The following is a 25726-nucleotide window of genomic DNA, read 5'->3' as shown; positions in this document are numbered from 1 at the left end:
AGAGCAGCAATTTAACACCCACTTTACTACACCTGCTGAACACAACCATATTCATGTGTGTGTTTATTCCCCTCTGGCTAAATATTATGTTTACCAGCTCGTGTCTTTGCATGTATGAGTCAGTGAGTGGCTCCCTGTGGCTTGGTTATGATCCAAGGTGTTTTTCTTACTTTCTTAATTTTTTTTTTCTCTTTTCTCTCGCTAGCTTTTCTGGCACACATGCAGATGCACCCATGTGTACTTCCTCTGTGCGTGCCTTTCTCAATTGAGCATATAATTTTTTTTATTTTTTTTTCCTTCTTCTCACCCAGATGTTGGTGGCTTCTTTGAAGCAGGAACACTGGTCAAATACAACTTCATGCCTGAACCAGTTCCAGGGGCCAGTAAAGACACAAAAGCCTTGACACAACAGCTGATGCCAAATGACGTGAATTTAACAAAGGAAGAAGTGACCCTCAGTTTTAGCACATCCAGTTCTCCAGCAATTCTCATGTATGTGAGCTCCAAGACGCAGGACTACCTGGCTGTGGTGTTGAGAAACAATGGTAAGGCTGACATGCACACATGCAGTTTGCCTGTTCTTACTTGAAACAGCAAAACTTCAGCCGTGGCTGCGGGTCTCTTCAAGGTTCACTGCAGGTCCGGTATAACCTCGGCGGTCTGAGGGAGCCGTTTGCAATAGATGTGGACCAGCGCAACCTGGCCAATGGACAACCACACAACATTAACATGTCCCGTCAGAACAGAAGCATCTCCATCCAGGTACAGTCCCGGCACACACATAAATCTAAACCTCTCTCCTGCTCTTGCAGCTTTGAATCAATACTCAGAGCAAGGGGGGGGGAATCTTTAGCTTGAAATCCATACAATCGAGTGGTGCGCAGACTGTCACTGAGCCACTGCAGGTAGATATAAAAATAAACAAAATATTTCTGTGCAATCTCACAACCCAAGCAATACTTTAATGGATTGTTTGCATTGCACCGGAGTGTCCCCTTCTCCTCCCAGCTTGTCTGTTTCCACTTTTAATCTACTTTCAGAAGCAACATAAGCACAGTAACAGAGAAAGTATTGATCTGTGTGTGTTCAATGAGGGCACATTGCTGTGTGGGTTTTAACTGCAGCCATTACTTGCATACACAAAGTATGCAAGACTGCACATTGATGTGAGGCGCATTAGGAGACGCTGAATACGTCTGGAATATGTCTGTTGTAATGCATTAGAGAAGTATTTTTACACTCTTTTACTTTTCCCACATTTTGCCACATCACAGTGTTTTCATTGGGATTTTATATGACAGATTACAATAGAGTAATGCATAATTGGGGAGTGGAAGGAATGTGATTTATAACTTTAATGTTTTTATTTAAAAATAAATGTTGAGAAACAACCCTTGTGCCGCTAAATAAGTTTCAGTGAAACCAAATGGCTTCAGAGGTTACTTAGCTAGTAAGTAGTCCATCTGTGAGCAACAAAGTCTCAGTAAACATCCAGATGCTCTGCGAAGACCTCAGACGTTTAATAGAGAACATTACTGAATAAACGGCATTATGAAAACCCAGCAGCACAGCAAACAGGTCAGGGATGAAAGCTGTGGAAAAGTCAAATGTAGAGTTAATTTCCAAAATAACATTCAAATATATCTCACTGAGTGCTGCCTAATACATCATATGAAATATGAGAATGTGATACAACTGCAAACTAACTAAGACATTGCAATGGACTGACAACCTGGGCAGGTGGAGCTTCTGTCAGAAAAGCAGCCAAGAGGTCACTGCTGCAGAGACACAACCAGCAGTTAAGCACTATATAAAAAATTGATTGGTTGATTGATAGATGTCCGCATTTATAAAAAGATGTTTGATCATTTCTGCCGGCAGTCATTCCCCGATGACCGCTGGAGATGGGCACCAGCACCCCTCGCAATCCTGCAAGGATAATGATGGATAGATGGATTCATATTTTTTTTCTCATTGCCTGTCATTAAATTAAGCTAATCTGTTTGATAGAGACTGACTTTCTATCAAGCAGAAAGTAAACATAACATTGTATTTCAAACATCATGTTACATTGGGTATTTATATCAATGAAAACTTTACTTTTCTGAAAAGGAATTGGAAGAACCACAGGCAACCCTTTATCAACGGACAACATGGTGGTGGCAGCTTTGTTTCTCATTTAGCAGGGGCAGAGAAGCTGGTCAAAGTTTATGACAAGATGAATTGTCATCAACTACAGGTCAGTCCTTTTAGACATTGCCAAAGACTTGAGACTGGGGTGGAGGGTCAAAACAGTAATCCCAAAATACAGTAAAATTTTCAAAGGGGTGGTTTAGATTAAAGTACCTTTATGTATTAAAAAGACCCAGTCTATGAAAAGACTTGAAAACTAATGTTAACAGGTCGCAGGAATGGTATTTCCTGAAAATGTTATGCTGTTGGAGCTAATTTGCAAAGAGAAAAATGAAACAAATTCAGGTATGGCCTTGTAAAGAAATGCCTCAAAAGACTTGTAGCTTTAATTGCACCGAAAGATGGTTTCAAAAGGTGTTGACACAGGCTGGTCTGAATGCATATGAGTGCTACATTTCACCAAATGTCACTTTCCTTACCCTTCAAAGGATTGTGCTATTTTGTGTCGCTTTGTTTAGTATATGAAAATTCTAAGAATAAGCTTTGTGGTTTGTAGCATGAAAAATATGTTTGGGAAGCTTGAATTCTTCTCAAATTTAGCTGTGTGATGTTTGGTTGTGTACAGTTTCAATGCTTGATGCAGATTGAGCAAGACAATTTAACAACTTTTTTTATAGTGTAACTGTTGCTTGTTTTTCCTTCAGTTTAAAAGGATGACTACCCATTAATAATAATTTTGACCTGCAGTAGTTTAATTTAATCATTTAATATTTCTATTGAATTGTATTGCATTTTAATCATTTCTCAAGAGTCTACCTCTTGGAAAACCAAGAAGCAGACAAACATGAAAACCTAAACTGTATCTTTCACCTCTTTTTAGAATTTGGATAATTTGGGCTGCTATGTGTGCAACTCTTATGTATCACTAGTTAAATATTAACAAACAGTTTGTATGATATATTTCACTCAAATATTGAATTCTCAGTATAAAATCCTGGATATCCAAAGATTAGTTAGGTCGCATTCTAATATTCAAGAAACTACGCACCCCCTAGTGATCTAAAGGAGACATTACATTGTTTAATGAATCTGACTCCCTTGTGCCTGCAAAAAATTGCGGAAAGAATCTCACATTGGTGTCAGTGCTATGTATTTCCATGTCTGTTTTGTGTTTTTTGTTATACAAAAATATATAATGTTGCAAAGGTCCAAATCATGGATTGTTGCTCTGACATTCATTTATTCACTTAACCACCTCTGACTAAAACTGTCAGGCCTAAATTTTTAGTCATCCCAAAAGTTTTCTTTTTTTTTGTATAAATCATTGTTTTGGAAACTATCCATTTTACAAGTTTCAAAATAACACGTACAGACCTATAACAATGTTAGATGTTTAATTTTGTCCAACGTCTGTGGCGATAACCAGTGTTCATTAATTAAAGCTTAATAATAACCTAAAATGTTTTTACACAAACAAAAACCCTTGTCCTCAAGCATGCCAGATGTAAGAAGAGCAAGCTTTCAGAGCATACGCCATTACTCCTTTTTAGTTTTTTATGTATATCAGTGAGTGACTGCATTACATCACCACACAAAGGTCTAGCAAGGATACACTTTGTTTTTTGTTAAAGCCTTTATTGCACTGTTTCCTATCCTTTTATGTGTGCTGTTGTAATGGAAAACACATCTTAAAGTGGGACAAAATGTGAAGAAATTAAAAAAAAAAATTGTGGGACATCAAGTCCTGTCACACCTTTGCGGTACATATGTCTCTTTTGATGTGCTGCTTTTCTGAATAATGCATGTGTACTGGAATCAAAGGTGAGGAAGTCAGTGCTCTGCTGTGTCAGACGTGTGTTATTTTTTTGGTGATATCGTCATCTTTTTTTTTCTTTTTCCATTTCCTGAACTCTTACACTAAAGTCTCATGACTTCACTTCAAATTGAACCCCCTTGGCTTGAAAAGACTTGATATCTTACATCAAACAGATAGCAGGTTACAGCATAAACTTGCCTGCCATGCAATGATGGAACTGTGCCAGGCACACTTTCCTGCCCACTGTGCACCCCCTGCTAATTCCCACAGTTGCCTCCTCCTGTTGCTGGATCATGCATGCTGCATCTACCATCTGTCTACCTGCTTTTCCTTCTTACTTTGGCAGCATAGACTCCAGTGGTTTAGGGGAGTTGTTCTGTCATCCAGTGCTGCAAAAGGGGTGTTCGCAAAGTTGAAACAAAAAACAAAATTGGGGAGGATACTATGCAGCATTACTCTGTACCACATTAAGAAAATTTCAGTCCTGTCTTCACTTGGGACTTAAAAGAGAATGTGGAAAGAGAATGACTTTATCCCACTTCTGGTGTTCAGGTTTTGAGTAAGCACACTTTAAACTTTAATGCTGCCTGGACTGCATGTGTTATAAGACTCTTGTTCCACTACACCAGGGGTGTCAAACTCCAGTCCTTAAGGGCCACTGTCCTGCAGTTTTTAGATGTGCCACAAGTACAAAACACTGGAATGAAATGGCTTAATTACCTCCTTCTTGTGTAGATAAGTTCTCCAGAGCTTTGTAATGACCTAATTATTTTATTCAGGTGTGGTGCAGCAGAGGCACATCTAAAAGTTGCAGAGCAGTGGCCCTCCAGGACTGGAGTTTGACACCTGTGCACTACACCAATTTGACGGGGAGTATTCCTCCTAAGCCATGTCATGATGCAAATATAATACAATCTCATCTGGACAAATACACACAACTCTGGGGGGAACAGTTTGCTTGATTCCGCCAACATTTCTTACTTTAGTTTTAACCTGCTCTTCTGTCTTTGAACAGCTCCATAAAGTTTTTTTTAAAAAAGCCTCCCCAACCTCCTGCATCACTGACTGCTTTACAAACAGACCACAGTCATCAGTCAGCTGACTGAAGAGATGAGTGGGTGGACAGCAGCACAGGATCACTGCAGGAGACTATACTCTCACTATTTCTCTGTCCTGGGAACTGCTCTGTAGGTTTCTGACATGAACTAATTCTTTGACAAGCTGCAGGCTTTTCTCTGGGTGGTCCATCGCTGCCCCTTTGGATGTCTGTTCGCCAATTTCTGGACTCCATGCTGTGCCCGTGTTGTGATCTTTGCAGGATGCCTGACTTACAGAGATAGCGAGGCCGTGCAAGAAGACAGTGCTGTATTGCTTTATTGAGAGCAGACGAACTTTCAAGTCTGTACACATGCTTTTGTAGTTATCCTCAGCTGTGTGCATTTTATACCTCTTTTTTTAAAGCTCCTGCAAAAGATCCTGTGGCTAACTTGTTACTCATGAGGATGTTTGTTTTGTTTTGTTTTTTTAAGATAAATAGGCTTTCCCGAGAAGAGGTCTTAGTGGGACTTTATTTAACAGGGAGTTCTCTGGGCCAAGCTTCCAGTCTCATTTCTTAATTGAAACAGCAGACCCTAGAGATCTCTCTGAGAAAGCTCTAAGCACGAGGTACCTTTATGTTACTGCTCAAGCTTGCAATATTAAAGAGCAGTCAGTAAGTTCAAGTTGTATTCAGAATTTTTACGTACAAATATTTACTTATTAAATAAGTATAATGATCAGCTGTACAGTGGAACATTACCTTTAAATTCACTCCAGCAGTACTCTAGGTACTACCTTACTTTGTTGTTATCACTTTAAATGTGCACTCTTAACTAGGGTTTTCAAAAATAATCAATATTTTTGATTAATACATTTTTGCAAATTGTTTTGGATACTTCTTTTCTTCAAAATTGAGACAAGCTGAGCCTTTTATGCCTTCGAATTGACACACAACCGCACTGCAGACACACACACAGACACGCCGTCCCCTTGTTTATAGACGTCCTCCTAAAAGACCATGGCTGAAAATCAAAAGAGTGAGCTGCTTCTGGAAGCTTAAAACTGCATTAACATGGCAAGTAGATAGTAAGAAAAGGGAAAGGCAAAAGCATTGTTCAGAGGTATTTTTCCTGTGAGGCAGACAAACATAAAAAGCCAATAAGGAACCTTCAACTACAGAGCAGAGGCTACAAAGGCCTAGTACAACCAGGGTAACCATGTTAAAAACTGACACTCTGAAGTTTAAAGTGGACTTTAAAGCTACTGTTCCCCATCAGGGAAGAATCAGGCATAAGCTAACATTCGCTGTATAAACATTAGCAAGTTAGTGATGGTCCCATCGAGATGCGTGTACTGACACAACTCCCCATGGCACAACAGATCCAGTCTACTGCCGGAAAATCTCCAGCAGCAGATGGTTTCATCTGTAACAAAACGCTGAAGTATCCCCCAGCGTTTCTCTGTTCAGAACTAGAGGAAGTAGCAGCTAATGTGGCAAATAACAAAAAAAGTGGTTTCGGACCCACTGACGAGCTCTGACTAGAACAGAAGTTAGTCAGAGCTCATCACAATATTTCCTACTAACTCTAATTGATCCCAAAGGAAAATATGGTGCATAACTGGCCAGAAACTTACTATCTATGGTAATCTAACACATTTGTACAGACCAGATTCTTGTTTACACTGCAAAATAATCTGATTGCCAATTATATGCAGAACTGAATCTTAAGTAAATATTTCCATAAAGGATATTAACACTTCCTCTACATTTGTTGAATGTTTCGTTGTGCAGAAAATTGACACTTTGAAGTTTTTTTTCTAAATATGTGCTATATAATTATTTATTTTTTTGTTTGTTTTTAAGAGAGAAATAAGGATAATTTTCTTTAGTTAGTAAGAAAATTAAAATCTGAATTATGATAAATTATATTTAAATAATATATTTCTGGTTATTATTATTAATCAGGCCTTCCCTATAGCTCATTACTTACAGACACATTGTGCAGCAGGAGAAATAAACTAAAGAAAATTAAATTAAAAAATAAGCGTGTTTTTCTTATATCTAGTTGAGCAGATTAGATGCGTCCATATTCTTTTATGACGTATCTCTTGAAACTGTTGATTACTGATTATTGATGATTCTCACAGCGCAGGACGTGATCTGTGTTTTGAACATCAATTCAACAGGGGATAACACTTACTAAAATATTCCAGTGTTTTGTGTTCCGTGTGCTAGTTTTGCACAGTGTTAAGAATTAGGATGAGCACTGGAGGGCTAGATGGGGTAATTTGGTTTTAAGAAAAACAAAGTGATTATCAAAGTAACTGTAGGGAGTAAGGGATGGAGAAAAAAATAGATTAAATTTATAGATATGGTGTTAAAAGTAAAGCCGGGAGGTTCACTAACAGTGATCGCTTTGATGGGTAAAACTTCTCCTTGTTTTGCTGCCTCAGGGCGCTTCTCAATGTGTAAACAGACAACAACAGATATTTCTGCTACAGTGAGATCCTGTTTGATCTGCTCTGACTGTGACCCATACGTTTACTAATCCACTGTAAGAAATGTAAGAGACAAAATGTATTTTCTTCCAATAAACACAACATCACAAGTACATTCTTATGGAGCAGAGAACCATTTTTTACAGCATTTTACCCATACCCATTACAGTGCAAAAAAAAATTTCTTGTTAAACTTGTAAGCTTGAAGTTCGTACAGTAACTTATTACATTTGCTGCAGGTAATTTAAGCAGCAAAATGCTGAAAAGATAATTAATTTTCCACTTAAATTGTCTTTTTTTGTGTGTAAAAATTTACTTCTTCATGCAAATAAGCACAGCAGTGTTTCTCCTAGAAGGCATGAGTTGAGTTACTGCTGTATTGTCTGCTAACAGGACCGTTTCAGGCTGTTATTCCCATATTTCTGCCATTGTGTTGACTCGTCATCAACTATAAGTATGCCTAAACGCATGTTATGAACATAAAGGCCATTTTACCGATCATGGACACTCAAAGTTTATGGTGAGTTGTTGCTGCACTTTGTTTCCATTGTGTATTGCAGAGTTTGCAGGTACATAGGAGCAAAGCTACAGTCTGATCTTTTCTGTTGCTTCTTACTTCTAACATATACATCTTTAACTCATGTTATGATTTTTCTATATGGGCACACCGATTTTATAGTGTTTTCATTAAAAAAAAACTTTTTCTTAAAAGCATAGCTTTTCGAACAAGGCTTCCATCAGATGTTTCTTTCAGACAACTAAATATTTGAACGGCAACCATAGACAGTAAACCATGAACAGTATTGTTTAGTTTGCAGTCTAATCTGACGACAGATTATAAATTACAAAAAAAGGTTTCTTCTGCTGTCACAATTGGTTTCTCTGCTAAGAAATTACCAACATGAAAATCCATTCATTTAACTTCCAAGGAGTCCTAGTAGAGAGTACGCACAAGCAATTGTCTTATTGTTTATTATTACCCGAAAGAAAAATAACAGTCATCAAAATGTGCCATCCTGTGATAACAAACTAGAATTTGGGCTGTTTCCAAACTAATGGTGTGGTCATAAAAACAGTTTGAAGTGTATTCCACCATTGGTGCCATATAACCATCTATAAAAGCTCCACTTGAGATTCATAAAGTAAATATATGCAAATTATGGTATCATGTCTAACATTACTGCTGCATTACAGAAAATAACTTTGATAAATAAGTCTCCTTTTTTGGTAATGAGTTGGTTTATCTTAAGTAGCAATTGTGTTTATACAGCCAGCAAGATTTTTTTTCCCTTCTATCTTTTACCACACAGTAATTTAAGAAAACTTGAAGACAAGCTTGCTCTTCTCTGTAAAGAAGTGAATTTAAAATGATCAAAACACATTAGCCACATAAATTCTTCCATTGTGCCAAGAGTCTTACGTTCATTTGGTCTAATTGTTAGTTAATCTGTCATACTTTACTCATTACCACACCAGGCAATCAAATGTTTATAGGACCTGAGGTGTGATGGTGTGTGCTGTGCTGCAATTTGAGGCTTACTGAAAACGATTGTGGCAAAGTAATCCCATGTAGCTCATCAGAGCACGGCTCTGCAGTGGTGGTTCTATTTTCTGGTTTAAAAACTCTTTCACTGTGTACGTACAATTTCAATTCCAGTCCCAGTATTTTATTGCTACCCTGAGTTAACAATAAAATTATTTACTGTATATTGAGCAATATCAAACAAAAAATGACAACATTTTCTACTAAGCTCACCACATCATCATATCCATTGTGACCATCCTTCACCATGTCTCTCCTTCCCATATATTGACTGAATTTTCATGTTTTATGACTATTTTGAGCTTTGATTTTTAAAGAATCTCTGTATATGACATCCCATCTAGAATATATGATGTGAACAGTACTCAACATTAATCCTGAGGCATTTAGTAGCTGCATGTAATAATAGATATTTGCCCATTACTGCTCTATCGCTCTGATTTGCTTTCATGAGTGAAGGGTAGAGCTATGAGTAAAATACATTATAGAGTTGATTTTGTAAAGAGCCTGGAGACCAAATAGATTTTTTAATAAAGGAAACAGCAGACTCCTAACTTCAGGCTAGAAAATTGTCACTTCTCTGCAGTCCAGAAGACAATTTTTTTAGACAGTTGAAAAGTAACTATTGAGGTTCACGACACCAGAAGAAACGAAAAAGAGAAAAAGTAAACATACGCCTCTTGGAATGCAAAATCAAAGAGTCGGGTGGAAGCATGGAAGAAAGTTTTTTTAAAAACTCAGTGATTTAAGACGAGAAATTCTCCAATGAAAAATTATGTTAAGATGCCATTCAGGGATTCACAAACAAATCAAACCTGACATTTAAAACACAGCTGGGTGGAGGGAGCTGTGGTGGCGTCGGGGCAAAGCACGACCCACGTACTGAGGCCTTAGTCCTCGTGGCGGTGGTCGCAGGTTCACTTTCCGGCCTGGTGACATTTGCTGCATGTCTTCTCCCTCTCTCATTACCCTGTTCCCTGTCAAACTACTTTCAAATAAAGGCCACTAGAGCCGACAAAACATTTAAAAAAAAAAACACAGCTGGGTGGAGAATTGTGGATTCCCACTGCAGGAGTTTTGTTTAAACCGTACTGTTAATAGTCTTGCCATTTTTTCCATTTGTTTTTTTTTGTGCCACTCGTAAAATGAGTTAATGTTGCAATCCTATTGTTTTAGCTTAAAAAAAATTTACTTGGCACTATAGCAGTATCGCATTGTCATGTCTTAACCTACACTACGTCAGCATACACAAGCAGTGCATCTCTTTCTGACTGGAAAAAATGATTTTATTTTGTTCTTCTTCACCCTGTTGTTGGCAGGGATGATAGCACTGCCTATCAGTTTCCACAACAGTAGTGTGCGACGCTCAGGATATCTTGACAAACTTCTGTCATGTGTGGTACTTTTAGCCGGCTTTTCCTGAAACTCACGTACGGCTGAAATTCCTTGCTGGAGCTGCATAGAATATAAGTAGATATATTTGAAGAAGGGATTTCAGAAAAACCCTGAAAGAATATGGGAAATATTGATGGATGTACTCAAAAGAACGTCAGCTTGTAGTTCATTCTCTCTACAGTATCTAGTGAGAACTCACTGAGCAGCCCCAAGGTCCGTATGCAAAAAGAAACTCAACGCAAGTTGTGGGTGTAAACTATTTAATGAGTGCTTCTCATAGTTTTTATCTCATTAAGCTAATTGTTTTGGGGTTGCATTGCTATTGGTAAACGACACCATAACAAATCACAAATTCCATTTGTCTTTGGTTTTGCAAGTATAACAAGCACTAAAGGCAAAGTTATGCCCTATGTGATTTCATCAGGGGCAAAAAACTTGGTTTTTATCTTAATTTAAACAAAACAGCAAAACCAAAGCATAAAAACTGACGATATGTTACTTTTTTAGGCGATAGATAAACTGTATCTAATAGAAATTTGATTGATTTTGCATAAATCTGACCTGTGGCTTAAAGTAACGTATCCATTTTGCACAATATTACAATGCATTTAAATAATTAAGCCATCCAGACTTTAGGCGAGCCTAATATTTACAGTATGCCAGGCATGTGGAGATGTGTGAGTACCTGCCGAAATATTCCCACAGAGAGAGGCAAAAGAAGGCAGTGTTTGGTTTTTAAGCAGCCTGAGAGGTCTCATTGGGTTAGTTCACTATCAAAGGCCCACCAAGATGAGATTAAAATGAGCCCCCATCTTCCCATCTCCGAGATGAAAGTGAGAAACGCCTTCGGGCAACAGACATCTCATCCGAGAGTTCCCTCCTCTCATCTCCAGTTACTGTCGATAGATCAGCCGAGTGAATGAGTGCAACACCAATGGAGCAAGACAGTAATGCGGCAGTTTAACTGATAATGATGTTCAACTATTTATTCAAGGTTAAAGGGGGATGCTTTGCATTTCTTTGCTCTTATTTGCTTGCCATGAAATGTGTGATGGGATTATGTTTATCTCCCAGATAAAGCTGGTGAAATGAGAGGTGTCAGAAACGCAAAATGCTTTAGATGCATTAGTTTGAATGTATCCAGCACAAAGACTCAATTCAATTATTTTTAAGCGCATAGTGATATAGATTCCCAACCCCCCTTGTAATTTTCTTCTTGTCTAACACCTTATTAGTTTGCTTACGTAAGCTCAATACAACATAAGAGGCATTAAAGGAGAGGAGAAGTGTGTTCTCTAAATGGTGCGGCGAAGGGAAGGGATCCCAGTAATTGAGGCTGTAATAGACAGAGTTCAGTGAAATGGGGTTTCTTCTGGCTGCCTTCCTCTGTGGACCTTTCTGTGAGGTTTCAAGATTCAAACCGCCCTCCCAGCTTGTGCAGCCAATTTGTTTTCTCAGATAAAAGTAAATAAGCCGAGCGCAATTTAATTGTGCCCCATTATCCCACCCTCCAGTCACGGTGGAAAACAAAACCCACACAGTGCTCCGCCGAGACCAGGCTTTTGGAAGGAATCAAATTAGGATAGGCCGTGAGTAGGGGTGCGTGTGTGTGTGTGTGTGTGTACATGTGACTGTGCTTATTTTTACTCTCATTTGTGCCTGAGAAAGAAAATCGTCTGAAGAGCCGCGGGTGAGAATTCTCTGTGCGGGAGCAGCCCACTGATTCAAACTTGTTAACACACTAACATGAATCGTAGTCCTTTAGTGACAGTCCAGCTCTGCTCGCGTCCAGCAGGAAGCCAGAGCATTTCACTGCTTTAAACAGAAGACATTTCCAGTAAAACACACTGTAGCAAAAGTCATTGTTCTCCTCTTGGCTTTGACTGTTGCATTGCCCTCTCTGTAAGCGCAGATACAGTCCTCCTGTGAGCGGAAAGCGAGAGGGTAAATAGGATCTTTTATTTTCTGTATGCAGGAAAACCAATTTGAGTGGCTGAAATTATTCTCATCAATAGCACCAGCTGCAGCCTTCAAGCTAATTAGAAACTTCATTGGTACAGCAATAACAAGTTAATTACGTTGCAGGGATATTAAAGTCGTGTATTCCCTCCCTCCATCACCCTTGCTGTTCTCACATTTCTATAGATGGAGTACTTTCTAAACAGGCTGCCTGTGTTCTATCCTGCTCAGAGAAAGGCTTTAAGTTCACCGTTATCTCCCGTATGTCCTTAACTAATGCGTTATCACATGCTAATGCTGCATGTACATGTGTACACCATTATGAAGAGTACTGTTTCTTTTATTTTATGGAGGAATTTAAAGGTGCCTAAACTCATGGAATATATAAATAAAGAAATGATACAAATTCCCTGTGCTCACAGCCAAAACGGGATGAGATTTAATGCCATCTATGGAACCAAAACATCACATTTACATCGTTACAGGAATCCAAAATCTCTTGACTTCTGCTTCTGACATCAGTTTTTTATAGAGTCCCAGCTCTACTGGTGTGTATTGGGCAGCTTCGACCAATGGCGTTACTCCGCTTCATTTGCCCAGCAATTCTGGCTCCGTTTTCCACTGGATGTGTATTTGGAAGTTCTGAGAATCAGGAGTTGACCTCCTGGAATCAAATCTGCTCCATCAGAAGAACTATTAGTCAAGTTGTTTGTTCCGTATCTGTCCAAACAGAGATTATTTCCCAAGTCTTGGGCTCAAACCGGTTCCTTTGCAGGCGAACAGGGGAAAAGTCGGGTGCCAGAACTTTCTTGCACAACAGCTTAAAACTACCATCTTTTCTCTCTTAAGTGATTGTTATTCCACATCTCTCCAAATCTGAATTCCTTCCTGACTTCTAGGTCAGATTGACCCAGTCTATTTAACACAGTACATTTCTTTTAGGTTAAAACATATCTTAGTGCGAACCAACCAAACAACATAATTTTTAACTATTAATATAATTATATTCCTCTACAATTTCAACTGTGAACAGAACCAAAATATAGTGTGCCATTAAACTTGCAGATTATAAAACATTTTTAGTTGAGACCTTGTTTTATGGTTATTTAATTCATTGCTTAACCCCTTGTTAGGCACCCAGGATTAACTGTCTTTGTCATTCCAGCACGTTGTCAGACTGCTCTTTGATCAGGACCATGGGGATCTCAAATACACAGTAAAGGAGCCATTTCATTTCCTAACCAATATCCTTTCTTAAGAACATTTGCTGCTTGTGTCTAAACACACCATCAGTGACAGACAACAGACAGTAAAAAAAACACTTTGTGCATGGCACAGGTATCGATGAAACAGCACTATTTGACAGCCTTGGAATGAGACCAAGGCATCTTTCTGGCAAGGTCTGATTGTATATATTCCCTTCCTGGCATGGTTGACTAAAAATCAATGTAAGTGATTATCTTTATTCCATCATGAATCTTTTGTCCTGATGGAAACTGATCCCTTGCATGATATCAGTGTCCTGGGGGACAAGCCGTCACTTAAATGTTTAATTGAGAAAACGTTGTGAATCATTTGCTCTAGAGTTTGAAGTCCTTTGAGGTAAAACTAACAGAGCATCTCTGGGAGACTTTGGGGAGGAGAGAGGGAATGCCTCTCAGCACAAAATCTTTTTTTAAATACTTTTGTTCTCCCATCTTATGTAACACAGATGACTGTTGAGCTCGCACTTTGCATTTTTAATTACTCATATTATGTTTGGGTTTCTCTGTAATCAGGTCCACGACATTACAAATATCAGCTCATAAAGAGTCACCATTTACACTCAAATCTACATCTATGCAGTGCCTACGGAAAGTATTCACCCCCTTGGATGTTTTACCTATGTGTTGCTTTTTCAAATCAATCGTGGTCAACAACATTTTTCTTTTTTGTCAGAAATGTTTTTCACTGTTGTCAAAAAAAGACAAATTATGTTGATAATGGTTGTTTTGCTAAAGCAATACAATTAAAAACATCCAAGGGGGTGAAAACGTTTTGATACCATGGTTTCCATGTGACCATTTATTATACTGTGATTTTTCACTATACTGACAATTGAGGGCAAGAATGCAAAGTCTTGCTTAGATGTGTCTGATGTGAGCTATTTTATTTCTTAATTGAGATTTGAATAGTATGTATTTGCAGGGAGTTCAGAGAAGAACAAGAAGAGAAGAAAAAAACGATACCACTAAAGTTTGGAGGTATTTTTAGAGGAAATAAATACTCTGTGAATGGTATCTATAATTATTTGATAAATAAATTGTGGACTAAAATCCTTGCAAAATCTATATTTTCCCATAACGTTTAACTATATGCATTGACATCTGGAAGCCACGGGAGGGAACTGTTGAGCTGTGTATAATCCTCGTTTTCAGTTCAGTGCCCCACACTAACCATCTTTTAATCATTTGTTGTTGTTTTTTTGTGCTCTCCTTATTGTGTTGATGCAGGTTTTAGTGGGGGTCCTTTTTTAAGACTTTCTGAAAAATGTTTTTGACTCTGATTTCTCACTCGCTGCTCGTTGTGTCTCCTTCTCATTCCAGCTGGATCATTACCCGCCTGTGAACTACAAACTTCCAGATGCCTCAGACATTCAGTTCGACCTGGTTAAGACACTGTTCTTAGGAAAAATCTACGGTGAGTGGCTTGCCACTTTTAACTTCTTTTGTTTTGTTTTTAAAACTGGTTATAGTGGACATGTTTTATTTTCAACTGTCCAGAAAGCTGAAGGAATATTACTTTTGAGAATAGTCACTTATTAGTTGCCACAATTAATCATGAAATCCCCAATGCAGATTTCCATTGAATCAACTAAATTCATGTGGGTTGCGCTGCAGAATAATTAATGTTTTTTTTATCAAACAAAAAAAACTACGAGAAATCCCTAGATGTTTTACAATGTTCTTTGAGGGCCAAGAAACCACCTTTCTTTATTCTCAAGAAAAAACTTTCTTCATACCACAAGCAATTAAATCGTTAAAAGTAAAAAGGCACCATAAATTAATGGGTAATTCAAACCTCTTTGTTGTTAATGTTATTATGCATTTGTGTATGTATATTGCTGTCTTTCCATGTAAATGTCTCCTGACAATGCAAATCACTTTCCCTACAGGGATGAGTAGAGCTAGTTAGCTCTATTATAATCCCTCCATCATGCTCCCCTATCAACACAACATCTGTGCTATGAGGGAAAACAAAACCAAGGTCACCCTTCAGCTCAAAGTAGCATGAAGATATTTGTGTACTTTGTAAGATATAACTCTAAATATTAATATCGTCTACATACTGAAAAGTAACCCTAAATATAGAAAGAAAACCAGAAGGATAATATTAAGGATAAGATGGGGAAAAAGGAAATGTCATGAGAAAGACAGAAGAGGAGAGCCACAAGGACAAAAGCTTGTATTTCTGCGTCTCATCGGATCTGTTCCATTTCTGTGTCTGAACCACAAAGACAAGAGAGGCTGTCAGACAGTTCAGCTATCAGGTTCTCTGTTTCAGAGAGAGAGAGACCCTGTGCTTGGTACGCTGCGCACACACTTTGATCACTGTGACATCTCCGCCTTCCCTTTTTGCAGTCTGATTGCAGGATGGGATAAGCTGGCTTCAATAACAATGGAGCATTTCACATAAGATGACTGAGAGACAGAGGTGTGCACCAATACCCAAAGCGTCCGTTATCATTAACGAACAATAAACCATTCTCAGGTCATCAACTGTTCTGCAAAGCGATTTTCCGTCCAATAGTAATTATCTGTAAACCTCTCCTGAACACCTGTGAATTATAGCTTTGTGGGTTGTAATATGAAAAAAGCCCTATGATTAAAAACTGCTTATTTATTAATTGTTAAACTGCTGTAATAAGAGCATTTCTAACATTCCTGATCATGTTGATCAAGTGTTGGATTTTCCTTCTTTCAAGGTGCATTTATTCTCTTCTGAGTCATTTTTGGATGTGATCAACTGAAAGCTCATATAATTATGTATGAGACTTTTAGTACAATTTACATCAATCCTTTCACCTTTATAAACCTAAAGTGTAAAAAGATTTATGGCTTTCATTCTACTATCTGTCCATAGGTATCACCTTTGATTGCAGATTTTGATTCATAATCTCTTTACTACTTTTTTTGGGGGGGGGGCTTTTTTTTCCCGAACTATGTCCTTTTCAGTTTTGTTTGAGCTTGTAACTGAATAGTTGTATCTATTTCCATGTCCGAAGTCAAGAAATGTGCTAAAGAAGCTAAAAAGAAAAAATCAAGCAGGAAGCAGCTGAGCAGTTGCAGAACAGTGATTTTATGTTTACAACATTGAACCCAGGCATAGCTCAATAGTCACACAAGAGTGAACTGGCTTGTTCCCAGAGTGAATTGAACTACATTTGAAATTTTATGATAGAATAGAATAGAATAGAATAGAATAGAATAGAATAGAATAGAATAGAATAGAATAGAACAGAATGTATTGATCCCCAAGGGGAAATTGCTAATAGAATTTTAGGTCAAACAGAGAAACCATTTTGGTTGGATAAAGATAAATATTTATTTTTGCTTTATTTACTTTCAGAAATCAAGCCCACTTTACCTTTGCAGAAGACCTTTGTGTAAAGTAAGAGTAAGAACCTAAGAATTGTTTTCTAATGATAATAACTTTGCCAAACTTGTGATCATTATTCCACGAATGATTTGCTTTTGTAACTTTATCTTAATGAATATCCTGTAACAGTAAACTGCTAGTGTTTATGTGCACATGAGGGTAATTTCATCCTTCCTCCCTCCCTGTTTGATGTTTAACCTTGGTGTCAGGGAGGAAGCCCATATTCCCCGTCTCTCCTCTGTCTTGGTCTGTTTTTGCACAGTTAATGCATAAATCAAATCATTCAACTAACCTTTATAACTGGAGCCAAAGGCAGGTCCGTGCAACATGAAACATGACAGTTTTTGTTTTGAAGCCTTGCTTAAAGGGCCATGTTAGGATTAGGGTACCTGGCTGGAGATAGAGTACTGAAGGTGTATTCATCCATCTTCAGTTTTTTGCAGCATTTCTTTATCATCGATGCAAAAGATTTTGCCAATTCTTCTTTGCAAAATGCCTTAAGCTCAAGCAGATTGGATGGAGAGTATCTGTGAACAATATTGTTATTTTTAAATCTTGCCACCGATTCCCAGTGGAGATGGTTCATTCTGCTACCTGAATTCAAACCAGGTACAGCTATCTCCAGTCTACAAAAGCCAGGGTCCTACATGCTGTAAATATTTCCAAATCTAAATTACCTCTTCAACATATCATCAACTTCTGCAGAGAATTGATAGTAAATTATCCACTTTATTAAGATTAGTTGAACCAGGGGGAAATTTTAAATCTTGCAGAACATCTGCTTTTGAGAGCTGATGTTGAGATGCTTTTCAGATCTCAACTGTCCCTTTTTATTGTTAGTTGTATTATTAGGATAATTCTCCTAATGGAAGATAAACCACCCAAAGCCTGGAGCAGTGCTTTATGACCCAACCCAACTACAACCTCTCTGTAGCTTTACTCCTGACCTGTCTGCTGTGTTCCTTTGTCTGCATGATGCTCTAAAGCCTTCACAAAACTGTTGTTTTTATGCTGAAAATGACCAGGTTTTCAGATTTTATTGTTATAAAAAATGTTTGAAAAACATTTTTGACTTTATGCTTTACAATTATTGACTGATCACTAACACGCACTGGATATTGTGGCTGTAACAGGAAATATGTGAAAAAGTTTAAGGGGTATGAGTAATTGTGTGAGACCTATATGTGGTAGATGTCAGTCTGTGGATTGGTATTGGTCCAACGCAGATCTCTGCACCCACCTGGAATAGATGAGGGAGATGAGTCATGCCGCAGCCAGAGCAACAGAATCACATTCCTGTCCTCTGCGCTATAAATCTGTTGGGTCTCTCACTTTCAGTGTGTATCGGATAGAAGGAATAAATTCAAAGCAGAAATGAACTGAAGGAAAAGCATCATTAGAGACAGACGACTATAGCCCCCAGGGTAAATGGCATAAACTGTACATCAGCACCACACTAAAATTTAATTTCTCTGTTTTATTTTCACATATTTTCCTCTTTCTATAGATACCGCTGAAGAAAAACGTATGCCTGTGAGCAAATCTGCTAGTTTAAGGCTGAAGTACCTCTCTCTGAGTAATGTTTAGAAGAGCTAAATGCTGTGCTTTTATTTAGAGACTGATCAAATCTTTGATATTTATTTGATCATCCTTACTGTACTTTACTTCTGTTAGGGAGCCAAGATAACTTAATAGAAAGTGCTCTTTATGGCAGTATAAACAGAGCTGTTAGCGCTCATACAAACAGAATGTTTACCTCATGTAATTTTCTTCTGACAACAATGAAAACTCATTAATATGAATCAATATTTTCATCACATAACTATCCATTCTTTACAGTCAAGTTGCCAATTTTAATATCCCTAATATTACGCAACAACTTTGTTATTTAGTCTCTTTGTAATGTGACTGAATTGTATACATTTTTGAGTCACAGTTTTAATACAATAGAATGTGAAGGCTGTACATCTATGACTGTCTTAATGTTAATATCTATGTTTAAAGATGAAGTTATGTGGAAAAAGGGGAATGCTGTGTGAAGTAAGAATAAGGTTAAGATCATGCATTTTAAAGCTGCAATATGTAACTTTTATAAAGACATGTTTTTTACATATTTGTATATGTGCAGTAATATGAGACAGATCGTCTGTAAGAAAAAATATGTTGCTGCTCTGCATCCTCACTGAGGTTCTACAGCCATTTGCAGAAATACACCGCTCACGGTCAGAAACAACCAAATCAGAGCCACTCTCAATCATGCTCATGCAAGCGCTACTCACACCTTCCCTCTGCTCTCTGCTGTACTACAACTCCTCCACCCACAGCAGAGCCTGCCTTGAATGCGCAGGCTAGCTAGCAATGCCACCGATGGTGGCAAATAAATATTGTAAACAAATGTTTTTAAGTCTAACTGGGTTAAAACAGGAGACATAAACATGAAATGTAAAATAATTATCAGAATTTTATATAGTGTAACATGTCTGACAGTGACAGAGATCTGCTGCAGCCTCACAGTCAGTCAATAACAGGATTTAAATGTTGTATTTTGTCACAAAATGATAAAAACATTGTCAGAGGCTTTTAGCCAGTCAACTGAATAATCCTCAGATGTTTTGGTCAAGTACTTCTTGGACTGTTGAAGTGCAGGAATCAAACCTCTTAACCAGCAGTTGTTTGACAGGTACTCAACTACCTGAACAGCTGAAACCTTGCCATTAACCTGTTCATAATACATATTTATAGAAATGTTGTTCTTTTCAACAGTATGTAGCAGAACTGTTATATGAATTCGTTCAGGCCTGTCCATGTTCCCACTAGAGCGGCGATTCACTCCCTTAGTGTTTAGACTCAAATCGATTATGTTTCCTTTTCTTTTGAATAGCATGTCATGATTAAGTCCGATCAATTTCCTTCCTCCGGAGTAGCCTTTGACTGTCTCTGTTTTGTGTTGTGACCTTTGCATTGACAGCCACACAGCATCCTGACTCCAGTTAAAGCTCTGATAAAACCCTGGTGTTAGATCAAGCTGATACCACAAATGTCCTTTTCTTTTCTGTCTCCGATTGGCAGCTTGATTGCCTCTGTAAAATCAGTCTGTCCTTTGTGCTCAGAGGGCTGTTTTGTGTGTACGTCTCTATATGTCTCGAAAGAATGACGTCATTACTAAAAGTCACGAGTTGGATCTCGGATTGGGGGAATCCTGATCCGGGCCACATCGGATCCTGGATCCGGGTTTTCTCCAGCCAGTGTCTGGGAGTGGGGGTGGGACTGCACTGCAGAGAAAAGGGAGGGATACAGGGAGGCAAAAAAAAGAAGTAAAAAAAACACAGTGAGAAAAGGAGATGCTTGTCAGTGTGTTGCTGTTTCCACATGAGCCACATAACAGAGAGAGAGAGAACATCTGAAAGAAGAAGAGAAGAAGGTTTGGTGCACAAACTCTTCACAGACACAAGTCTGTGTAGGTAACTGTGGTGAATGCATGCCTGTATGTCCTCTCTTTGCGTTACTGCGTTTGCATGTGTGTGCCAAGGTTGCGGCAGGTCACTGAGTCATCTCAGTGAAAACTGAACCTTGAATCTGTAGCTGAGGCAGAGTTTCATCCCGTCCTCTTTTGCCACATTTTTATACTCATGGGTGGGAATGTTTTTCTTTTCTTCTTTTTTTTTTACCGCTTTACTTGCTAGATAAACAGGATCATGGGAATTTATGTGTCTGTGTGAGTTCCCTGCAATCACTTGTGTAGGTATGTGTGAGAATCTGATCTGAAAAGAGCCATCGCAGACAGTGTGACAATGTCAACGTGTCTGTGTTGGTTTTTAATTGGCTTGGCACGTTAAGATTAACATCCTGGTCAAGGATGATGCTGGAGGTGGCGCTGAAGAGCATACCTGTGTGTGAATGCATGTGGGTGTGTTCTCTCCGGTTATGTGGGAAAAACTGCAGGTATATTTGCTGTGATTAAACAGATCCTCTTCAAGCATGACATTATGCTTTTCTAAGCAATCTTTTATGTAACACCACCTTCTGTCATGTAGCTCTAGCTTAATTCAGACCAAAGACAGCTTTGTTTTTATGTGGCTTAACAACTAAAGCTAAAAAGTTACATTGTTGTCCCACTGCTGCAATTAGGACAATTTCAACAACTGAAAAACATAAAGAACTTTCTTTATTTATTTTTTGCCAATTCATGATATGTTTTTTCACTTTTAAATGTTTGAAGAGAGCAAATGATCCTAAACTATTTATTTAATCTTGTTTCTATCCATTTTCCTCTTTTTCCTTCTGTTTATGTACTGCAGTAAAGATGCTTGTCTGCACCTCTCAGTAGAACATCTGCGTGTTTGTGCATGATCCAGATTTGCCTTTCTACTGGAGGGCGTGGCGGATGGACCCACATTGATATTCTTTTCACGCACCTCTAAACGCATCCCGCTTTCATTACCTCGCACCAGCAACAATGTCTTCTCTCCCTCGTCCACCCCTCAATCAGCTTCTATTTGTCGCCATGGAAACTGTTTGATCCCCCTCTCTCCTCACTGTTTCTGTCCAACTCTTTTGTCCTTCACACTTTCTTTGTTTCCCACCCACCTTTCCTCTTATAATGCTCTTTCCTTCTGAACCTTGGAGCCACACCCACCCTCTAAGCCAGTTCTGCCTGTCACTTCTCCTTCCCCTGTTTTATTCATCCAACTTACACACACACACACACCCCCACTAACACCCCATAACTTCCAATTGTGTTTCTTTCTGCACCTCCTTTTTGAATTATTCATGCAACTGACTCACCGTCTGAGGGTGCAGTCGGCTCTTTTCAATGATGCTCCTGTCGTGTATTAATGTGCGTTTGGTCGAGATGGATTAACGAAGGGTCACATATGGTCACACGCGAACGAAGGATCTATAAATCAAATATGATGCTGCTTTTCATTCCCGGCCAAATGAAGCAGTCCATTCTGTCTTCAAATTATGATGATTGTGTGTGGAAGAGCTGTTTGCTTTGTGTTTTTGCGCATGTTTTATTGATAAGCGTAGAAAGCTGCGTAGACACTGCTAACACAGGCTATGATCAAGCTTTGCAAACATGAGATCAGTTTGTGGTTACTGCGTCTTACAGTGTTAAATCACTTGTAGGTGTTGATAGATTAGTGTATTGAGAGCCGGGACAAGGCAAAAGATTAATGAAAAGAAACAAGAAATCTAAGCATGCTAGATGTTTGCATCAATGGCCTCATGTAATGCATACTTATGTTTAAATACATGCACAACTTTCAATTTTCAATGCATTGGATTGAGCTGTAATCCTTTTTTCTTGTACCAATACTGATAATTTGTTACCAAAATCCATTGTTTCTGACCACGAAGCTTTTATGAAACAATTTAAGATGCTTGTGAATAAACGTCCAAGAATTTCTTCAAATGTTACTGCGGTTTAAACTGTAGTTTACCGTAACCCTGCTAATGCAAACTTTAAAGTAGTACACCGACTCCAGTCAGGCATCATTTATTTCAAGTTTCTTCCTAAAAATGTGAACAGTAGGGTTTGAAAAAAATGACAGAATCTATTTTTCTGAACAACTATATCTAATGAGTCAACCTCTTAATGCTGAGTCATATGAAGGGGATCTGGATAAATCTAGAGTCCAGATGGACAAAGAGTGGCACAGAAGTAGCAACAATGAAAGAATCTGACTGGAATCAAAGACACACTTTATCCCCTTGTTTTTGGATTTGGTTGCATAATTGTTTTATCGTTTTATCTTTAAAGTTTTAGCAGGCTTTTTTCCGTTTTCCATTGGTGTACACCTGGAGTAGAGATCCAATCTAGTTTCTCTAGCAAGAATTACTTGAGTTCTGAGGAGCAGAACCTCCAACATGTACCAGATAAAAACAGCAGCTGCTTTTCCTGGAGAGACCATTTTTGTGTCCACTGACGGAAGAAATTGTGTGACACCCAGTCTGGGTCATTGAGAGGTGACCACCAGTCCGAAGGCAACTTATCATTGCATCAAAATGTGTATGTTTTTTTTATTACTAAGATATCTGAGGATTCTGTTCATGACTGTATCCTCTATATTGATATAATTCTCAAAATTATGAATCTGAGATTAAATCTATTTCTAGGATTATAGAAATCTATTTTCATTGACAGATTTCAGACTAATCAGAAAGTGCTGCATTTAATTTGAGACTAAGGATATTTTGATAAATACAATTATGTAGCCTCAATTGCTACATTTAACAGTCAGCAATTTATGAGACTTTATCATTTTCGACTTTCTGCCAGCCAAGAAGGTTCTGAAAGGTTATAATTCAATCCTTTTTTCTGTAGAAGTTTTTTTCCTACTTGCATTAGTAATTGTAGGTTTCTATTTAATTCACTTTTGCCATATCTACTGTGTCTAAGCTTTTCAAACTGAGCCTCTTTGCAAGTTCAGCTCATAAAATGTAAGATTAGAGTTGATCCCCTGTCCCTCCCTTTGTATACAGTGCATTATAAAATCTGCCACCTCCTTTGTTTGCTTTCTGAATTACACTTTCCGGTAGTTTCCTGTGTGTATTGAAAATATCATTGTTTGCGAAGCAGCCCAGTTGCAATCGCCCGGCAGAGAAGCGTATTAGTATTCACAAACAGGGCCCCGCAGTGATCAGCACATGTTCAAGCATACAGAAGAGAAGCATGTTCTGCACTCAAAAGATGGCTGGTATCAGTAAATCTGTCCACTGTCATGCTGTTAGGCACCTGCTGCTCTTCTCTTGTGTGTGTGTGTGTGTGTCTCTGTGCACCTCATGCACATTCCCAAACCTGTTCAACTTTTTCCACATTTGGTCATACTTCAGTGTATTTTATTTGGATTATATTATATATTTTTTTGTTTTTGTGGCTCACCATAAAAAATGCATTATTCATATTAATCTGTGTGTATCAAAATCAAAATGCATAGCTGTTGTGCAGGCACACAGAGGAAAGATGAAATACAGAGAAACCATGTGTGTGGTATGAAAATTAATGCCTAATATGCCTCAGTCCGTAGATCCAGGCACAAGAGGAATAAAAAAACGACTATTTCTGGCAACACAATCAGTAGTGCACACACAAGCTTGGATTAGACTCATCAAAATGAAATAGAGTTAGAATTATATTATCAACCATGTCCAGATACTCAGAATCCCATCATCCAACATAACAGGATTCATTAACGACGAGCATGGTTGCACATGGAGGAGTCCTGTTAGTCATCCTGAGGTTATAACATTCTCTGTGATTGTCCAAACATTTCCTTCTGGGTGTGTCCGAGGTCATGCAGCAGCAACAGAGGAATTATTTAATTTAAAAATTACAACCCCCATTTGACACATGTATAAATATTGTATGTTTCAGCGTCAAAGGGGATTGTTTTGGAATCAACAAGTTTGAAGTTTGCTACCCGAAACTATGTCTTAGAGAATCTTATTTATTTTGCTTAATATAATAAGATAATACAGTGGTAATACAGTGGTGAGTGCATTAAGACAATTTAACAAGCTCTTCTCCCTTATTTACCTCTGCATAGAAACTGGACCCATAGACCCCGTCCTCATTGAGAGATACAATAGCCCGGGTTTCATTGGCTGCCTATCCCGTGTGCAGTTCAACGGAGTCGCGCCTCTCAAGTCTGCTCTGAGAAAAGCCGCAGACTCCCAGGCTGACAGTCACCCTGCATCTGCCTCTCCTGTGTCCTACCAGGGCAAACTTGTGCAATCTAACTGCGGGGCTTCACCTCTCACCATCCCACCAATGTCGGCTGCACCGAATCCCTGGCCTCTGGACAACACCGGTCGGTACTTCCAAAATAAAGCTCTGTCCTGTAAACGTTCTCTTATATGAAGAGCTTTTCATGGTCGACATTCCAACTTCTGGAGTCTGCATGAGCATTATATCCTATAATTAGGGGAGATTAAAGTAACAAAACATCCTTTCATGCTACAAGCCTAACATACAAATCATTATCAAGATACATCATGAGCTGAAATTATGTATTTAATCATGTAAGAACTTTAGAAATAAACCATGATAATCGTCTTACATGACACAATTGCTTGCATTCTTGAAAGGATTTGCAAAGAAAGGTTTATTTATACCTCTCTGACACCAGCAAGAATTTTCTTTCCGATTTGTGTTTAGTTTCAACCCTACATTTCAATTTGTTTCAACTGGAAATTTGTTATAAATCAACTCAAGTCTTGCATAAATGTGAAGAAGGAAGAAAATGTATGATTTTGAAATGGGTACAGACAGATGTTTCACACGTTTGTACTCATCCCCATTTACTCTGATGCCCATAAATAAATTTCAGTGGAACTACTTTCATTGAGAAGTTACCTAATTCAAAAATAAGGTCTACCTCTTTATTCTCAGCATGTCAGATATTTTTTTTAGAGAATATTAGTGAATAAACTGCATCATGAAGACCAAGGAACACAGAAAATTCAGAAATAAAGCTTACAAGAAATCAAGGATAACATTAATCAAAGAGAAATTACTGTTTTTCCTTTGCTTTTACAAGCTAGTCTAGACTTTCTATATTTACACTTTCTTTTTTTTGTTGATGCTTGTTCCTGTCCCTCTTCTCAACTCTCTGCAGATGCAGAGACTCCCCTAAATGAAGAGCGAGTCATTCCTGATGGAGTTAACAGGGACTCGGCTATCATTGGAGGTGTGCCACCAC

The 25726-nt window shown here is 38.3% G+C and overlaps 1 protein-coding gene across 2 annotated transcripts in view; it reads left to right on the top strand.

The window, feature by feature from the left end:
• Positions 1-25726, top strand: part of cntnap2 (contactin associated protein like 2) — a 298543-nt gene that overhangs the window by 268961 nt on the left and 3856 nt on the right. For both annotated transcript variants that reach the window (XM_023326735.1, XM_023326734.1), the window contains exons 21-25: positions 312-545; positions 629-762; positions 14969-15062; positions 24572-24835; positions 25643-25714. In XM_023326735.1, the coding sequence (XP_023182503.1) occupies positions 312-545; positions 629-762; positions 14969-15062; positions 24572-24835; positions 25643-25714 (798 nt within the window). The remainder of the gene's footprint in view (positions 1-311; positions 546-628; positions 763-14968; positions 15063-24571; positions 24836-25642; positions 25715-25726) is intronic.

Source organism: Xiphophorus maculatus, chromosome 21 (assembly GCF_002775205.1).
Source record: "Xiphophorus maculatus strain JP 163 A chromosome 21, X_maculatus-5.0-male, whole genome shotgun sequence".
Lineage (NCBI taxonomy): Eukaryota > Metazoa > Chordata > Actinopteri > Cyprinodontiformes > Poeciliidae > Xiphophorus > Xiphophorus maculatus.
Note: the sequence above shows the minus strand (reverse complement) of the source record. Positions and strands in the feature narration are given on the sequence as shown.